The following is a 17,835-nucleotide window of genomic DNA, read 5'->3' as shown; positions in this document are numbered from 1 at the left end:
GGAAAGAGTTTATCTCCCCAGTCTCTGCTTGCCTTCGCTCGTCTACCCTCTTTCGTTCTTTCCTCCCGCCCCGTGGAGACAACTTTTTACCCGACGCGAGGTTAACATACTTCCTGTCCCGGGACGGACTGAAATTCCACGCGATAGTCGTCACGATACGCAGTAAGAAGCTAATCGTGCTGGCCTCCGCCGATCCCGCGGGAACTGTCTCCACGGGGTGCCTCGGGATCCTCTTCTGCCTGGTTCAGCTATGGAGTCGTTGGAAATCGCGCGATCGCTTCGTGGTTCCTAACGCGGAAGCGATAATGGACGTAAGAAGCGAACCACGGATATGTGTATTAGCATAATTGCGAAGGGAAACGATCCAAGTGTTTTATTTACTTCTCGCATTTTTCTGTGCAATATCGAAATCTCCGCGATCGAGGTTTGGAGTAAACAGAGGTGCGACTGTCAATAAATTTGTTGAAGCATGGTAGACAGCGATATGGTTGCGTTGAAAAGATAAATTTAGTTATATTGATTAAAAATCAATCTAGGACATAAGGTGTGAATAAATAGTTTGTAAGACTAAATTCCGAGACGAATATTTATATAAATGTTAGATAAGAATTGAGGGACCCCTTGACACTCTTTTACGAATCGGTCAATAGTTCTAGAAAAATGTTCAAAGATAGATATATTATTCCTTTTTTGAGTAATAAAAGAATTTAAAAGACAATTATAAAATCATTATCCCATATAATAGTTTTGATAATGGGACTTAAAATGTATACTGATTTTTAACCGAACTTATTGGCAGCGAACTACTAGTGTAGCTATCGATATATCTGAAATCTAACATCGTTCTATGGATTCAAAAATTTCTATTCTTTCTTATAATGCTCAAAGATAGATATATTATTCTTTCTTTGGATAGTAAAAGAATTTAAAAGGCAATTATAAAATCATTATGCCAAATAATAGTTGTGATAATGGTATTTAAAATGTGTATTGATTTTTAACCGAACTTATTGGTAGCAACCTACTAGTGTAGTTATCGATATATCGAAAATCTAACATCGCTCTATGGATTCAAAAATTTCTATTCTTCTTTATAATTCTCAAAGATAGATATATTATTCCTTCTTTGAGTAATAAACGAATTTAAAAGGCAATTATAAAATCAATATGCCAATAGTTGCGATAATGGTATTTAAAACGTATACTCGATTTTCTACAAAACTTATTGGCAGTAACCTATTAGTGGTATCAATGTATTTCAAGTAGCTATCAAGTAGCTAAGTAGCTATCAATGTATTTCAAGCGTAAGATCGTTCTATGGGTTCAAAAATTTCTACATTTCAACATTGAAAATTGTACGCGAGAGTATGTATCCTGCAATAAATTACAACGAAGAGACATAAATTTCGTACGATTTTATCGTAATTAAATCGCGCACTTGTCGATGCTAATCTTTATTGCTACACTCTTAATCTCTTCTTTGCAACTCTTCTGAACACTTAGCAGTCGCAAAATGTCGCAACGACTCTTGAGTTTGAACTTTTATTATCGTAATTTTATTACCGTTGCTGTTATTATTGCTCTTATTATCGCTATTATTTTTCCGTTCCTGCTGTCAGTGATAAATACTCCTGACCAGTGGCAGCATGCGGAATAAATAATTAATTCGTTGCATTCACGCCCGTATCCGATTAAACGAGCTCCCAAAGATATTATCTGTACATCGCGATGACTCGTCGACGATCGACGATCATGCGTCCAGTTTCGAATCGATCTTCTCGGAAGAGGAAACGCTAGGCGGTCTGGTTTGCGAGGATTTATCGTTTGCTTAACCGTTTATACTCAATTACATATTTTACGAGGGCCCGTGGCTCGCCGGGTGTTATTACATCTCCGGGGACATCCTGCAGAATTTCCTGATAATTTGTTATCGGGCGAATTACACGTTCGCCGCGACCATTAGTACAGCCAGCTGTTAAGGACGCGGTCGCAATAACCCCGCGGAGATCTCGCGAGGCTACGACCACAAAGGGAGCTGCCGTCGTTAACAATGCGTTAGGAGTACACGGCAGAAGGAGGATCGCGGACGATTATTAATGTTCGAAAGGCGACGGATGTTCAGCGTGTACCCTGCGACCTATTCGCATGGCTACATTGTCCCCGCGTGACCCCCGTGTTCTTGCTTGAATAGCGGTAAATTATTCCGGCGATCTCGACACGCTAATAGAATAACAAGGAAAGAAAGAGAGAGTGGAGGAGAACGGATCTCGCGACAGGAAGTTTCACCACGGGGTGTCCGGCGTCCCCGAGGTCAGCCGCCATTTTTGCACGGAGAGTCACGGGTGATTGACACGTCTTTCTATCGTCGCCTGCATCCTCGCCGAGAGGCGATTATTAATCGCGGAATGCGTAACTGGTCGCGAGAGAAACGCGTTAACGATCATAGGAAACGGGAAGTCGATCGTTTCTCTGCAAGATCGAGAGGAAGACGTCGCGACGCGGACCCGTCGTCGTTCCCGACTCGCTTCCGGTTCGATGTACCGTTAGTATAATAACCGTGTTACCTGCACGATCGTTAATTCGCGTATTCGTATCGAGCACGATCTCGAAATTTAACACATCTTTTGCGCGGGTGCTTTGCCGCTAAACTCTCACCGCGTAGCGGCCGATTTCTTACGATTCGTCGTGACATCGCACATGGCGTGGTCCTTTCTTTTGCAAGCCTATTGTCAGCTAAATCCTAAGTTCTGTTGCCTGCTTTCTAAAATCAATGGTTAAAGAATGCCTCGTGTCCGATGATCCGAGGGAAATAAAGAACAGTCTGTAAAGTAAGTAAAGATGCGATAATCCGTGCAAAACTTCATTCGCTTCCCGCGCAAGATGTGTTAACAAACTCAGAGTCGTTTTAATTTTCGCGGAAACTGTCATGGCGGAAGACCAGGCCTTTCCCTCGGCGATAACGACGAGCGCGGGGGGCAGGGGTCGAGGGAAAAGCAATGGTCCAACATCTGTTAGCTATCTGCGGTTCGTCCAAGGATCAACCCATAAATTGGGCCTGTTAGTCCAGATAAGAGGCCAAGGAGAAACTCAAACAAATGCTTATCCTTTATCTGATACGCGTCCCTCGTTCCTCCGCCTAACCGCGATGCTGTTCGTACAAGATTACCGACAAGCGAGTTGTAGGTATCGATGTTACCACTCGGCAGGATCGTCCGGCTGTGAATCTGGCGCGTTTGACAAGCCCGAGGAGCAATTGCACGGATTTACGATTCGTACGGGGACGAGATGGTGTTTCGTGCGCGGAAACATCGTTGATCGAGAACGAGAGGGAGAAAGGATGCACTAAATATAAACCGGGCAACGGTGTACTTGGCGTGGAGACGTTATCGAGATCATCGGTGGCGAGGCAGGAAAAAGTCGGGTTGTAAGTGTCTCGCTGGAGCACGAAGGCTGGTCTTTGATGTCGCTGGGTCTGTGGGTGGTAACCTGAGAACAGCGGCTGTGAATTCTCATCTAAATTAGATTTTAATATCCCACACCGGGGGCATTCTTGTCCCGTGGATTTCAGGGGTACCCGATTTCCGAGGACCTTTCGGCTGCTTTAGAAATAGCCAACACCGAGGCAGGAAATTATCCGAATTAACGGTGAAACCGTAAAAGTCTCTAAGGCGCGCTTAATCTCGAAAATAACCCCTTTCGCTTCGTAATAGCTTCGTAAATCCTGCGGACCACAAAGTAGGATATCTCCGAATAGGATAACTCGATTGAATATTTCTCCATTGGATCGGTTACTTCGCAGGGCACGGGGGCCCGGAAACGGCAGGCCTTGAAACGCGGGATCACCAGAATTCGAAGGCGGAATGGAATTATAGTGATTAGCAGGGTATCTTAGCCCAAGCATCGTTTCATCCGCCTCGGACCTGGACGATTGTGTGACATTTGAAAGCCACACCAAGCTGTACATCATATTTCGACGAACTCTTGAAATTAAACAAACCCTAATCATATCCGGGAAGTATTGCACATGACACCTATCTTCAGACAGTTTTGATTATATCCGGCCCACAGTACACACGGCACCGATCTACAAACTATAAAGGAAAGGACCACCTATAAAAGCAACGCCAGGCCACACCGAAGACAGTCTTAATTCAACCCTGAACGCGCTATAATTATATATCGCTAACATTGTAAATCATTTAAGGAATAAAGAGTCCGATCTCCAATCTGATCGACATTCTTTTTACATATATTCTCTACAAGATTACGTGACAATTGCGTCGCTATTACCGGGTTTAGGCTGACACGATGCTTCGTCGTGCCCTCGGGGCACACGCGAGTCTGGAACTGCCTACTAAACCAACTCTATCGAGCTCCATGCCGATGAATCCGCACAGTTTGTCCCGTGTTTGCGGTGAAACGATGCTCCTCTCTAATGTAGGTAACAGATTCGTTTCTTTCGTGAAAACCGACTTCTAAACGCGGTCCCTTCTGTTCACGTCCCCGTCCAGGAATTCTATTTGCGGCGCGTTGTACACCGAGAACGTGGCATCGACTTTGGTCTTGAAATAGTAGGGTAAAACATTTCACGATTGATGGCCCGGCCAGAAGTTCGGGATATATTTATTCCAGTTGTCCGACCTTTTCTGGCGATAACGGTTAATTCGAGGTTGAGTCGCGTTGATTCGATTTAGAACCAGACTGGTTCGGTGAAATTCAATCCCTGGGTTTTCCAAACTTTTCTCTCGAAAAGAGGAAAGAAACACTCTGATGGTTCTATTGCTGATTGAAGAATCGTCTCGAGTGTCAACGACCTCGCCGTGACCTTGGAGTGAGCCTGACATTGGACGACACGGACTTGACAGTTTGGAAATCTCGTTGATAGTCAGTAATTCGAGATTACTTCCAATGACAGTCGAGTGATTTCGAACATCGATCAAGCGACCTCTGGTCCCCAAATGTCTGTCAATACCAATGTCATCGGCTTTGGATAGGTCTCCAAACACTATGGCATCGCCTTGCAGTGCATTGCAATAATTGGAAAATCATTGTCATACATCTGTAAACTGTCATTCCCATCATTTTCGTAACTAATAGTATCACTCGTTTACGTTACATCGATTCGAGTAGCAATCGCGAATTAAACCAAGTTCGAAATAATTATTTTCGCGCGAACGGAACCCCGAGTGACTTTCTGGTTTTCGATCGTCCCGTTGACATCGAACGGACTCGGGATAGGTGATCAAGCTTTTCAACGAAGTCGAAAAAATGCATGCACAATGCGTTCCGTAAAATCATCCTCCGCATTTGTAATTACAATCACCGTGTCAATGTCAATTAGACATCACCGCGAGGCGGACGCGACTCTGACTGCGCGTTGAATCGAATTACTCGTCACGCGCGCAAAAAGAGCGAGCAGTGCGCGATACGTTGCACGAGTACGATCTTCCAGTCCTTCTTTATACGACCAATTAATTTATGCATTCGCAGAATCCCACGTAACTCAACATGGAATCGCGTCGTTTGCAGGAATACGCACGAGATAATCGGGAAGATTACGGGATTCTTACTACTTGGCGATCAGTCCAGGTCGATCGATCGTCTCGATCGCGATCGCTAAGGTGAATGTCAACGAGAAGAGTCGTCGATCGCACCGGAATCGCTTTCGCTTAACGATGCCTTGGATCACTGTCGACTTTCGTTTAAAAAGCGTGCTTCTCGCAGATACCGCGGTTATCTCGGCCTTAATTAAGCAGATTAATATGCGTGTCACTGTAATTATCTCGTTGCCGAGATTTGCCGGTTTTTTGCAGCAATTTCTCGCGATTTCCCCCACCGCTCCGGTTTCCCTCTTCTTAACTCGGAATTTTATGAATATTTTCCGCTGCTCGGTTGCTCAATTGCGCGTGCACCGCATGGAAACGATCTTTCGGATCGGATTTCCACGATGAAAGTGAAACTAATGGAACGAGGGCCGAGCAAACGCGCTGCTAATCGGAAGCTTTGCTCGCCACCGTGGTTTTTTCCCGGGCAATCGCGGTATCGTGTTCTGCACACGTCACGAGCCCGTTCAACGGCTCGAACACACGCGACTATTTAGAAAGTATCCTGGCCTGGATACTGCGGATACGTAAGTGCCGATTGTTCTTGCTCAATTGCAAATTCCCGGCTCATTTTTCGTATCGTTTTTCGGGTCAAGTGTACCGCCTGATTTAACCGACCCGGTTCCGCAGTCCACCGGGGTACCGCGACAGGTGAGCCCGGGGGTCCACGCGACACTCGCCAACACGATCTATTTCGCTACCTCTCTTCGACGTGTTACGCAGATTATTTACACGGGGCTACCGTGTACGCCAAAATTAGTGCGTAACGTAAGTTGTTAGCGCAGCGCCGTAAAGCGAGCAAATTTATCTTCTCTATCGTGGTACCAGCTATACCATTTGCGATAAGGAAATTCTTTCGCGCGAAGATAACCGACGCGCCGCATTCCGGTAATTAGAATTTCCAAAGTGCTATTCGATACATTTCGCGTGGAATCTATATCCGGTGAAAGATATAGATAAGGTTACAGCCAGATGTATTACCGAAAACCGGAGTAAATACCGGTACCCCTTCGGTACCCCGTTGAACTCGAGGACCCGATCTTCCCTCGTTTCTCTCGGAACTCGAAATGGAAAAAAGCGAAAAATTCAGTAGAAAATTTGGACCTGTTTTATCGAGTATAAAACAGTGTTTTACCGATTCGAAGCCCCCCGACGCAACCCTCGCTAGGATCGAATGGTGGAGTCAGAGCGTTGCACGGCGAGTGACGAAAGACGAGCTCCCCTTCCTATAGTGAGTGACGTGGCGTGTCTGGCGCGAAACGGCGACAAAGTTGCTAAATACTCACCGAGACGTGGTCGAGGCAGACAGCGGTGCGTATCGTGGCGAGAAATAGCAGGAGGAACAGGAGGGCCGCGTTCGCCCCCAGCAGCCGGGCGATCATGCCCGCTGAATCGAGGCGTCCCAGTGGGGGCAGCGAGCGCAGACAGTTGGACGACGTCGAGGACGTGCTCGACGACGAAGCGGGCCGGTGCTCCTGTCGCGGATGCATCGCTTCATGATCGCGACGCGCCGCGTGCTCGTCCATCCGTCGACGCGACCCGGCTCTCGTTCTCTCGTTTCCTCTCCGTTCGCACTGTCTACCTTTCTCTCTGTCCGTCTGCTTTTCCCTTCTGGCCTCCACCACCGCCTCCCCTTTCTCCTCCCGCTGGAGAGGAGGCGCGCGCGCGCGCGTGGTGATTCTACGTGCGTGAACTCGCGAGTCCCGCGCGGCTCTATAAATACGGCCGCGACTCCACGCGAAGAATTTCAAACGAGCTCGCCGTAAAACACCATGAGTGGAAGAACTCGGCCTCGAGGAGGGGCTAAAGTCTCTTCCCTCGGCGACGCTGCCTCTGGATGGCCCCGTGGTACGGGGCGGCTTCAAAGCGGCCACTCGACGCTCCTTCCAAGTCTTCTGCTCTCGTTCCTGCGCTTCTGAAACCATCGATCAGAGAGGAGCGTGTTATTAGCGTTTTTCCGGATTCGCTCTGACTGGCAGCTCGCTTTCGCTTGTTAATTTCGCGTAATACGCTGCAACGAGCCGATGATGGAAGCCTCCACAGCCTGGTTACCTCGTGCCACCGACCGTTCTTACCGGATTGCTATGGATTTCGCCATGGAATTCGATATTTTTTCCACAGTCAGAGGCCGTTCGAGTACATGTGCTCTCGAGATACCGTCGGGTTTAAGAGGTCTAATTAAAGTGGAGGAAGTCGCGTTCTTCTTCTGCCTCGTTGGGTAATTGCCGATGTTCAGTCGTGTCTTACGAGCAATCGGTTTCTAGTCCTCTTCTAATTGTGCCAACCAAGGACAGGCTCGTAAATTACCGGTAACAATTAACCGGTAAAACATCGGCTCTCTATGTAGACCCTCGCTCGGTCAGCTTCCGCGAACGTTCGATGGATCGAATACCGAACGGGGAGCATTCGCGAAAGTCACGATCCGCTCGAAATTACGTCCCCGATGGACGCGAATGCCGAATGGATCTGCGGGGCACGGCGTTCGTGAACTTTAACGATAGGAAGAATCGACGAGTCATCGAAACGACGATCTCTGACGGAAGTAGCGGAGTGTGTAGGATTACAGTAGGAGGATCTCGCGAGAAAGAAAGAACGACGTGTGGGACACAGGTGGCGAGGCACGTTCCCCGGCAAAAAGACACCAGGATATTACCGAGCCTCCACGCAAAGTGGCGGTGTACGCGTTACGATTCTTTATGTAACGCGAAAGTGGATACGATTCACGGCTAGCGTGTCTCTCCTGTTTCATCGAGAATCGGAGAATCGAGGTGCTCTCTGGTCACGAGAACGCCGAACATTCGGTCGCCAGATGAATTCTTTTACTCGACGCGTTTGCACACGCAACCGTTACAAAATTCCGCTCATCGCGAGATTTCCGAACTTTCCGGGCAGACTTACCTTATCTGTCGCGTCCGTCCATGTTCGCCACGAGCATCCACGAAGTTCGAACGATTCGATGATTCACTTGGCAGTGGATAGGGTTTATCGACATCGCGTCGGCGTCGTTCATTATCGTGGAACCCGCTGGAGACTCGGCTAAGAGGTAGGATTATTAAACGATAAGGAGAGACACCGGATAAATTTCCCCGAGGGAACGGATCGCGCCGACGATCCTCCCTTCGACTAACCAGCGTCTGGGAACTCTCAGCGGGATTAGAGGCGACGCACCATGGAACGGGCCGTTCTCCAGCCGGTAAAATTGTTCAAGTTGAAGTACAGCGAGGCAGCGGCGTGCCAACGGCCGATATTTTTAGTCCTCCCTGCCTCCACCATCTGTCTTCGAGTTTGGGTTTCCTGGTCGTTTTAGACGCACCGTCCAGACGACTCGGTTCTTTCCTGCTTCCCGTGCCAGCCGCGCAGACGGTTCGGTGAGTATTGCCGCGGACACTTCACGCTTTTCAATTGCACACCGTAACTTCTTCGGACCCGTCGCGAGGGAGGAGGCTAGGGATCTTGCACGACCGTTCGAAAGGATCGTTTCACTCTTCCTACTCCGCGGTCGTTCCCTTTCGCGAGAGCCACTTTTATCGCGCATTCGAGAAAGCTTCTTCTAATTGAATTTCTTTGTTCCTGCGATGGAACGTCTTGTCGGGTGTAATTAACGAGCAGGAAGTACGAAGTCGATTGCAAACAGGCCAGACGACTGGCGTGCTGGAGCTTCTCGAGCACACGCACGTGGCTCCAAGCCGACTGACGAGATACACGCGCGAGGAAGTATCAACAGAGGCTGAGAGGAGTGGCTACCAAGCGAAGCGGAAGTGGAGGGTGATTCTGCGGGAGCTGCAGTGGTGGGGTGCTCTGCGATAGGGGGTATTCTCGGTGGATTCTTCGCCGAGGAAGAAGACACGATCGAGGATCGGTGATGGGGACACATACGTGGCCGAAGATGGGCAGTGGACGGGGTTACCTTTGATTCCGATAAGGACAACGGCTCGTTCTACGTGACTACTCGCGTCATCTGCGTGGTTGATGAGAGCGCAAGGGTTTTTCCTTCGCAACGGCGAACAATCGTCTGTGATCCAGGTTGGCGTTTTAGAAGTGCTCGAGAGAGGAGAGAGAGAGAGAGCAATTTTCTCGCGTAAGGCCACGACTGTGGGACGTGTCTTAAAGTCGTTCTTGTATGCAATTGACTCTCAGGTGTTGGTCGAACGATATGGGTCAATCGTCACGCGTCTCTTATGAAACAATAAAACATTCGCGACAAATTTAGTAGCACAGTGAGGTTGGAACTAGAAATAACTAGGATGATTCAGTGACGATCCTGAGCTTTGGAAAACTGTTTCGAAAATGCGTATATAAATGCGTATTGGTTTGATCGATGAAAGGACATCGCGTGTTTTTCGTTGAACAAAGACCAATCGACAGGGATCGATTGATATTTCCCGATCGTGCGAGCGTTCGTCCTTCGTTGCGAAGGAGCGAGGCAAAGGGTGTCAGATCGTTCGGAAATATCAATTTTGCAAATATCGATCAACGGAATGACTCTTAACGCCACCACGTAATTCGATGAACCATTCTTCCGGCAGCGGGACGAGAAACGAGAAGATAGGCCAGGGTCGTTTGGAAGATTCGGTTAATGACACACGCCGTTCCCTAGCGGAGTATCTTTGCGGTTGGCCACGCCCAAAGCTCCGCGATGATTACACGAAATTACCCGATTTTTGGGAAAAAAAAGCCGACCTCGAGCCGCGGCTCGTAAGCCGGCTGATTTTATAGCAGAAATAAGGACCATTTTCCCTCTCGGCAGCGGCCTTGATACCGAACACGAACCACGAGCATTCCTCGGCTTCCTCGCCTTTTATTTTTTCGAAACATCGACACTCGTGATGAAACATCGACCCATAAGGATTGATGGACACGAAATTATACCACGTGTGTTAGGTCGAACATTTTACTGCCCGTTCTTATCGTTTAATTGAAACAGCACCGTCCACGATGGAGGAGACCCGTGGTTTCGGAATTAATTCCCACGCGAGAAGCCGCGGGACGAGATGGGCGCGCGTCCCGATCGTAGACCTGTGTCCTTTTAAAGTTAAAGAGACGGCGAATGCCGCAGGAACCTAAGGGACATCGGTATATAAATCAACGTCCACGATCGCGAGTGCGACAGAGAGGAAAAGAGTAGACAACGAGCAGACACGAGCCGCAGACAGCAGAGTCCAGCCTCTCTCGGCTACTTATGCTAATGCCGGCAAATCAATTTATTTATATTTATTTATAGCATTCAAATGCGTCCTCGGGACCGTGTTGTACCTCGTTTCGTTCGCGGACCACCCGCAAAAGTCGATCCTCTTGCGGGCCATCGGAACCGCGGGGTTCCATTTTGTGGACAACCTGGAAATCCGAAATGTATACGGAAATTTCGTGTTAGAGTCGTTGGTTGAGCAAAAATTAAAAACTAAAATATTAGAAGGGTGATTATTTTTTTAATCCAGCAATTTTTTAATTTTGAAATTCGAAAATTTTTAATCAAAAGAATTAAAAGTTGACGATTTATATTATAGATCGATGTTTATGTTTTAATAATGGTATCTCTATTTTGGATAAGAATAATCAACGTTAAATGTCAAAGGTTCGTGTCATCGATTGCGTAAATTGGGCATCACGTTTATTTCAATTAGCTTGCATGTTCGTTTCACAGTGCATTCTTTCGTGACCGTGCTTACAGCTATTAAATTAAAACTGTTTGATCGTATGTCTCATATATCGGGCGCGGTCTTGAGTCGGGTTGTAGTCACGTGATCCGAAAAGAGACGAATTTGCACGAAGGGGTCAGTAGCGTACGAAGCGTAGTATATAGTTCGATTGTTCGTTTTATATATTTCTCGAAGATATTTTAATGAACCAATCATTGTGCTCGTAAAGAATCTTTTCTAATCAAAATGTTAGTCTATACTTAGTTATATTTAAAATTATATAAAGTTTTTTTTATGTATTTCTTAATTTAAAAGTATATTCAGTTGGTTTGAAATAAATTTGAAAATTATCGATTTCTTATCAATAACGGAATACATGAAAATTTTTATTCGAAGTTGTAAACTATTTCTTGTGTCAGCCCTGATGCGATAGCTGTCGGTTTAGTGGCGTGGTCAGTCGTAGGCGTGGGCAGTTGGAGTAATTAATCGTTTCAACTTAACGCGAGTTTTAAAGTTCTCATACAGTGATCTGCAATTTCTAAAAGAATGGCCAACGAATCTCGCTTCCCTACTTTACTGACAATATTACTCATCTTGTTCTGTTCTATTCAGCAAGGTAAATATCGCTCTTCGAAATCGATCGCTTAGACTTATGATCTTAACCTACAAATCTGGACGTAATTTAAAATTCCGGAACAGCGACTTTGCTCAATTTTTTCGTACTATTAAAATCGTAGTTTTTTAATATATTTGATGCTTTCATATTTTACGTACATATGTACGAGGAAATAGTATCTTACCGCATAAAATAAATATCGATAATCTGAGTTAGTAAACAGAAGGCGTTATTTGTGTTTATAGGATTATCTATCAAATGTTGGGTATGCAGATCAGATTCGGATCCAAAATGCGCAGATCCATTCGATAACACCACAGTACCTATAACTGATTGCAAACAAGAACCTGACTTAGAACATTTGCCAGGTGTTAGACCTACCATGTGTCGTAAAATTCGTCAAAAAGGTGTGTTGATAATTAAAATTTTACATAATAAGGTAGCTTTTTGCAGCCATTGTTACAAGTGGAATTTTATTTTTATTGTTAGTCAGCGGTGTATGGAGATATTTTCGTAGTTGTGCTTATATGGGAGAACCAGGAATCGATGGTGATGAACGCTTTTGTCTTATGAGAACAGGAACATACAATATATTTATGGAATATTGTACTTGCAATAGCAAAGATGGCTGTAATACAGCTTCGTACAATCATGGAAGCATATTGGCTTCTATTATAGCTTTAGCAATTTCATTGAGATACGTACTTGTCTATACTTAACAATTTTAACCAAAGATTATCGATAGATCTGACTAGGCAGTATACACTCGAACATGTCTTTTTTACAACATAAAGATTCACTCGTACTTACTAATAACTTTCTTCTCGACAATCATGATACGTATGATCTGAATTTCAGGGAAATAGAGTATTTCGTCCAGAAATTAGACTGCCATTAGGAAGTATTACTCAAAAGCCAATTATACCATTGATCAACTTTTTATTAATATTTTAGCGTACATCTTGGTGCCTTATTAGAGAGATGACGTTGAACAAAATATTTATAAGGCAGATTTTAGTAATTTTAGACTACATTTTTATCTTTCCTTAGAGTATTCCAACTTTTTTATAGAAGTATATTTTTATCGAAATAATATAATTTTTATTATAAAAGTATATGCTTGTATCATACTTACTTCTTAATGTAGACTCGCTTAGTACAAAAGATGGACATTACATCAACCGAGTATATTCAATTTATACCATTTAGCACAATACTAATAAGACTGTAAATTCCGTCCATTATAACATCATAAATTTAGCATTAGGATGAAATGATTGTGCTTTTTGTATTTTTGTATGTGTCTTCTGAAAGCGTGGTTAATTGCCACAGAAATAGAAGTATGATTGCCTGCATAATGCATCATTCTCTTATATATTTTGTACATGTGTATGATAAAATGAACGAATAAATATATATATGGAAAACATTGCGTGTAAAAAAATAAAAATCATCCTTTATATATAACAACAAGTGTATTACATATAAAATATATCTCTGTCATACAGATACGTGCGTTAATAACATGGTACATACAAGTTTTTTGGTGTGACTGTTTAGACCTTAAGACTATTCCTCGAGAGATAATTAATTTCCGTAACAAAATACATATACATTTAATTACAGCGTTATAAATAGTCCTATACAAACTATATTTCGATGCACTTCGAATTATTTACGTTGTAATACATAAATACATAGTTTGAAACAAAACTACGGTCAAAACGATGAGCAACAGGCGTATCGCTATTACTCTCACTGAAATTAAAACATCGTTAAACGTCGTAACATGAAATATATTACCCTACATACGTGAAGAAGATTTCTTTACAACAATCAATACCCTAGGTCTAATTACAATAAAAACGGGTGGTTATGTCTACATTGTACATCGTAACTCGGAAAGCTGGGAATTGAAATTACTCGATCGCGGTCTTTCCTGGCACAAAATTTAGTCTCTTCATTTCGAGATAGTAATCGAATCGATAGATCTGGGACTTCATTTTCCCATTGCGATTCTACTCGAATCCTGTAATGGCAGAATATTTATTGGACGGTTCTGTCATTCCGATTCTCAACGGAGAGTTTGCTAATTTCTTCGCCTTAGAAATCGAGGACGGTTATGAACAATCGATATATACAAAACAGACGCGTGAAATACTTTTGTGCACGTCATCGTTGAGAAAGAAGAACTAATTATAATAATAAAAGAAGATAACGGGGGTAGAAGTAGCGAAGAACTAAGGTAAATTTCCTGTATCCACAGATGTTCACCTAACTATTCTTTGGAACGTCGTTATCGACCAGGCGCTCAAATATTTATAATATTCGCATGGATCGAAAGTAGGTTTGCGCTCGATGGAAACTCGAGTAAAAGTCGAGCCGAGAATACTCGATAGCTTTTATTCACCCATTCGCTTATCCCGATTTTACTCGAATGCCTGCCATTTCGTTATCTCTTGCCCCGACTTCGCGAGAGCCTGTTTCCACTGCTCGCCATAGGTCCCTCCTACGTCTGGACCGATCACAAAATGGCCAACGGTCGTCTTCTTCCCTGGAATGACGCCAGACATTTAAGGAATCGCTCGTAATACGCGATACGAACTGTCTACACGAAATCTTACTGGAATGAAATCATCGACGAGGCTTACCCATTTTATTTTTAGAGACAAATTTAACGACGAAGCTGACATCCTTCAGCGCACCCTGATACGGATTATCCGCGACCACTCTCGCCATATCCGGCGCGAATTTCATCGACACACACGGCGCGAAACGATCGCTTTTCCAAAAGTGAGTCACCCTTCCGTTGTCTACCACGGACATCTTGATGTACATCTGCCCTTTCAAAGTCTCGTGCTCGTGCATCGTCTGTAACGCGCACCTCAGACGATGCAGAGACAATACCAGTCTTTCGCTACCCTCCTCTTTCTTGTCTTTTTCCTGGCACAGTGACACCTCCACCTGGCCTTTCTTGTTTTCCTTCTGCAACAATGGCGAATGGAAAGTTCCGACGATTAACCGTTGTCTTATTACGATATTTGCGTTCATTTGGTATTAAAAGAGGGGAAGGAAACAAAGAATACGGCGATGTTATTCCCCATTAAAATTTGCTTACCCTTTCTTCAGCCCCGGAAATACCACTGGCGATCGGTCGCAAAGGTCTCCACATGTCTCCCGTCGACACATCGCTCGCGTGTTTCGCCTTGGGTGGTTTCGACGCGAAGTTCTTCGGGTCCAAGGAAATCGTCGTTGCGCCTACGGTTCGTCTCTTATCGAACAGTTTCCTTTCCGTGGCCGCGGTTTCCGCGGTTTTGTCCGTTCCCTTGCTGAAAAACTGGCTGAGCAGTTTATTCTTCGTCGGTTCTTGGTTCTCCGTCGAGCCACCCTGGCCATCTTTCTTCTTGCTACCCTTCTTCGGAGATTCTTTAGTGGACGATGACGTCTTGTCCTTCTCGGCTTCCTTCTTCTCGGTCGCTATCAGCGGCTTGTCCTCGAGGACAGCGTACAAAGTCGCCACGATGAATCTGGACCCGTTGATCTCCTCCTCGACCACCTTCGTCTTGCCAAATTTCTGCTTCGTCTCTTTGCGCAAGGGGAACGTGAACTCCTCGTTCCATTGCGGCCACGATTCCTTCTTCGACGTCGTCTCGAACTTCTCCTTTCCCGGTATCAGCTTCACCTGAAATGGAAACAGCTTACTTTCTTTCCCGTGCGAATTTTCATCTCGCACGTAGACGGTACCGTTCGTGTATTAGTTACGCGATAATTGGTTACAGTAATCAAGTATGTTCGCGCGTAATCCGCGTGAATTATTCATCGTTTATTCCTCGGTTATTCCTCGGTTATTTTTTACGCGATAATTGGTTACAGTAATCAAGTATGTTCGCGCGTAATCCGCGTGAATTATTCATCGCTTATTCCTCGGTTATTCCTCGGTTATTTCTCGGTTATATCGACAGGAGGGAGACAGAGATAGTTCAGGTAGAATCCTTCTTTCTACGCTGTTCTGCTATTACTCACTAACTTTGCATAATTATGCAGCCTGGCAGCTTCAAAATTCCTTTATTCCTTTCGAATACGATCAATGTCTGAACCTTTCTCTTCGCGCTCGAAGGAAATAACAAAATCGATCGGCGAGTGCACCGATCACGCAATCCCCGTTTCCTCTCGGTCATCGCAATTAATACATTTCAAGCGCGTCGCGCGGAGATAAGGGAACATCGTACGGCTCCCACATGACTATTGTCTTCTGCGATTCGTGAGTCAATAGAGCCTCCAAAGTGGGCACAGAGGCTTCTCGTTATGATTCCGTCGGGTTACGTAACGCGAGATAACGATGCGAAAGATTACAAGTATGGCCAGCTCGATACCAAGCCGATTGATACCTTGACTACGTAGCTGTTGACGCGGGTGAAGCCGAAATTCTGAGGCAAGTGGCGAGCACCGAGCACCGTCACGTGCAGCGCCTTCTCGTTGATCGAATGAACGATCCTAATGCCCACTTCCGGCTCCAGATTCACCGTGCGATCCAACGGCGTGGACACGGTCTTCAGGCCCGTGTCTATGAAACTCTTGATCCTCGCCAGAGCCATTGTGTCTCGCCCTCTACGCCAATACTCTCCACCAATTTCTTATCCGCTTACCGATCCCGAGCGGTCGTTCCAGCAGCGATAATTCATCGACGATGCCTGCTGAGTGGCCTGGTTCACTGTAAACAGAGAAAGCAACGCGTCGTCTAAGTTTCGCCGAGATCGCGATATACCGTTCCTAGGTAAACTATTAATACGTGCATGCCTCGGTACGCAGTTTGCCTACTGAAAATATATTTTCGGCCACGACGCGGAGCGATACCTTGCCCGCTACCGAGACACCTCCCGAAACGTCTTCCCCTCGTCTTATCTGTCGACTGAATTCATCGATAAACACCCGTCGCGATTTCTTTTCCACTCGACGCGTGTGCCGCAACAGCCGCGTTAATAATCGAACTCGCGCCGGTGTTTACCGCGCCTCGGTGCAACGCTCCTTCGCGGCATAGACGAGCGATAAGAACGGCGGAAACGGTCGAGCTACGATCAACGTCGATGACTAACGGTAACTTCAAACAGACTGTTCGATCGCGAAACACCGTCTCGCGACTTGCTATTCTCTTACCGACCCCCGGAACGTGGCGAAAATTCGAGACCTGGGAGACAGGTGATTATCAGCTGTTCCGATCGACGACTCCATTCTCCGCGGATGTGGAGCAGGAATATCGAGCTATATCCGGCTAGAGGAAGTGTTTCTAGTGATCGAACTTTCTCCGGCTGGGGGAAAATCGGCCCGGTCACCGGGCGTTGTCACCTGTCCGTCGCGAGGAAACCCGCTTGGAAACAGCGCACGTACCATAGTCGTCGCGGTGATTTCGACCGGCTGCGTGGCGTGGATGGCGAAGAAACGGTCGGCTGGCCGGTTTCGGACCTCGTCGAATCACGTCTCAGGAACGTTCACTGGGCGCGTCTGTTGCGGCAAGTATCCACGACGCAACGTCAGAGCACCGTCTCCATGACCACAGCGACGGACGTAAACACGTAGCGGGATAAAGGTTGCGCCTCCTTCACTGGCCATGCACGACGTCGCCACGCGGCTGCCTCGCGATCTCGCGTCTCCAACGCATCGCGCAGTGTCGCGGCTCGCAACCAAGCACACGGCTCAAGCGAATTTTCGAACACGCGCGTGTTTGTAAATCTAAAGTAATTACGCGTACAATTGTCACCTCGAGCTTCGAACGACGCGCTGCCGTGGTATGCGGCCCGCGCTCTCGCGTGGGTTCCCTTTATAAGGGGGCAAACCGACTGTGCGGCAGGGACGACGGCGACGGGGGCGCTGGACCGGGGCACCGATATTACCGTGTAATTTACATTCGTTGACACAATTGTCACGATGGATTTTTGAAAATTTATTTCAGGTGGAAACGAGGAAGGGAAAAATTGGAAGAGCG

General features: G+C 46.0%; 3 protein-coding genes across 3 annotated transcripts in view; 1 reads left to right on the top strand and 2 right to left on the bottom strand.

Moving 5' to 3' along the window:
• LOC108555209 (coagulation factor VII) overlaps positions 1-8,741 on the bottom strand; it is a 28,493-nt gene extending 19,752 nt beyond the window's left edge. Inside the window, exons 1-2 of the mRNA XM_017910753.1 lie at positions 8,502-8,741; positions 6,890-7,518 (exon numbers count right to left, since the gene is read on the bottom strand). Coding sequence (XP_017766242.1) covers positions 6,890-7,129 — 240 coding nt within the window. The 5' untranslated portion in view covers positions 7,130-7,518; positions 8,502-8,741. The remainder of the gene's footprint in view (positions 1-6,889; positions 7,519-8,501) is intronic.
• Positions 8,742-11,701: 2,960 nt separating this feature from the next.
• Positions 11,702-12,764, top strand: crok (crooked). Its single transcript, XM_017910748.1, has 3 exons — positions 11,702-11,855; positions 12,101-12,262; positions 12,345-12,764. Exons 1-3 carry the CDS (start codon positions 11,786-11,788, stop codon positions 12,572-12,574), a joined length of 462 nt encoding a protein of 153 aa, XP_017766237.1. The 5' UTR covers positions 11,702-11,785; the 3' UTR covers positions 12,575-12,764.
• Positions 12,765-13,455: 691 nt separating this feature from the next.
• LOC108555186 (uncharacterized) lies at positions 13,456-17,635 on the bottom strand. Its single transcript, XM_017910732.1, has 5 exons — positions 17,241-17,635; positions 16,244-16,566; positions 14,974-15,537; positions 14,507-14,840; positions 13,456-14,409 (listed from the first exon to the last, which is right to left on the bottom strand). The coding sequence occupies exons 2-5, from the start codon at positions 16,448-16,450 to the stop codon at positions 14,285-14,287; spliced, it is 1,230 nt and encodes a 409-aa protein (XP_017766221.1). The 5' UTR covers positions 16,451-16,566; positions 17,241-17,635; the 3' UTR covers positions 13,456-14,284.
• Between the last annotated feature and the right edge of the window lie 200 nt (positions 17,636-17,835).

This window comes from Eufriesea mexicana, unplaced genomic scaffold (genome assembly GCF_001483705.2).
Source record: "Eufriesea mexicana isolate 0111107269 unplaced genomic scaffold, ASM148370v2 scaffold143, whole genome shotgun sequence".
NCBI lineage: Eukaryota > Metazoa > Arthropoda > Insecta > Hymenoptera > Apidae > Eufriesea > Eufriesea mexicana.
This window is presented reverse-complemented; position numbering and strand designations above follow the sequence as displayed.

What these genes read in the sequence shown, in the direction of transcription:
- LOC108555186 (XM_017910732.1), bottom strand. Translation starts at nt 16,450, where the DNA reads ATGGCTCTGGCGAGGATCAAGAGTTTCATAGACACGGGCCTGAAGACC. An exon ending in TTTCCGGGGCTGAAGAAAGG is followed by an intron (nt 14,841 to 14,973) that starts GTAAGCAAATTT and finishes CCATTGTTGCAG; the next exon opens with AAGGAAAACAAGAAAGGCCA. An exon ending in TGTCTCTAAAAATAAAATGG is followed by an intron (nt 14,410 to 14,506) that starts GTAAGCCTCGTC and finishes GCGTCATTCCAG; the next exon opens with GGAAGAAGACGACCGTTGGC.
- crok (XM_017910748.1), top strand. Translation starts at nt 11,786, where the DNA reads ATGGCCAACGAATCTCGCTTCCCTACTTTACTGACAATATTACTCATC. An exon ending in GTTCTGTTCTATTCAGCAAG is followed by an intron (nt 11,856 to 12,100) that starts GTAAATATCGCT and finishes TTGTGTTTATAG; the next exon opens with GATTATCTATCAAATGTTGG. An exon ending in TCGTAAAATTCGTCAAAAAG is followed by an intron (nt 12,263 to 12,344) that starts GTGTGTTGATAA and finishes TTTTATTGTTAG; the next exon opens with TCAGCGGTGTATGGAGATAT.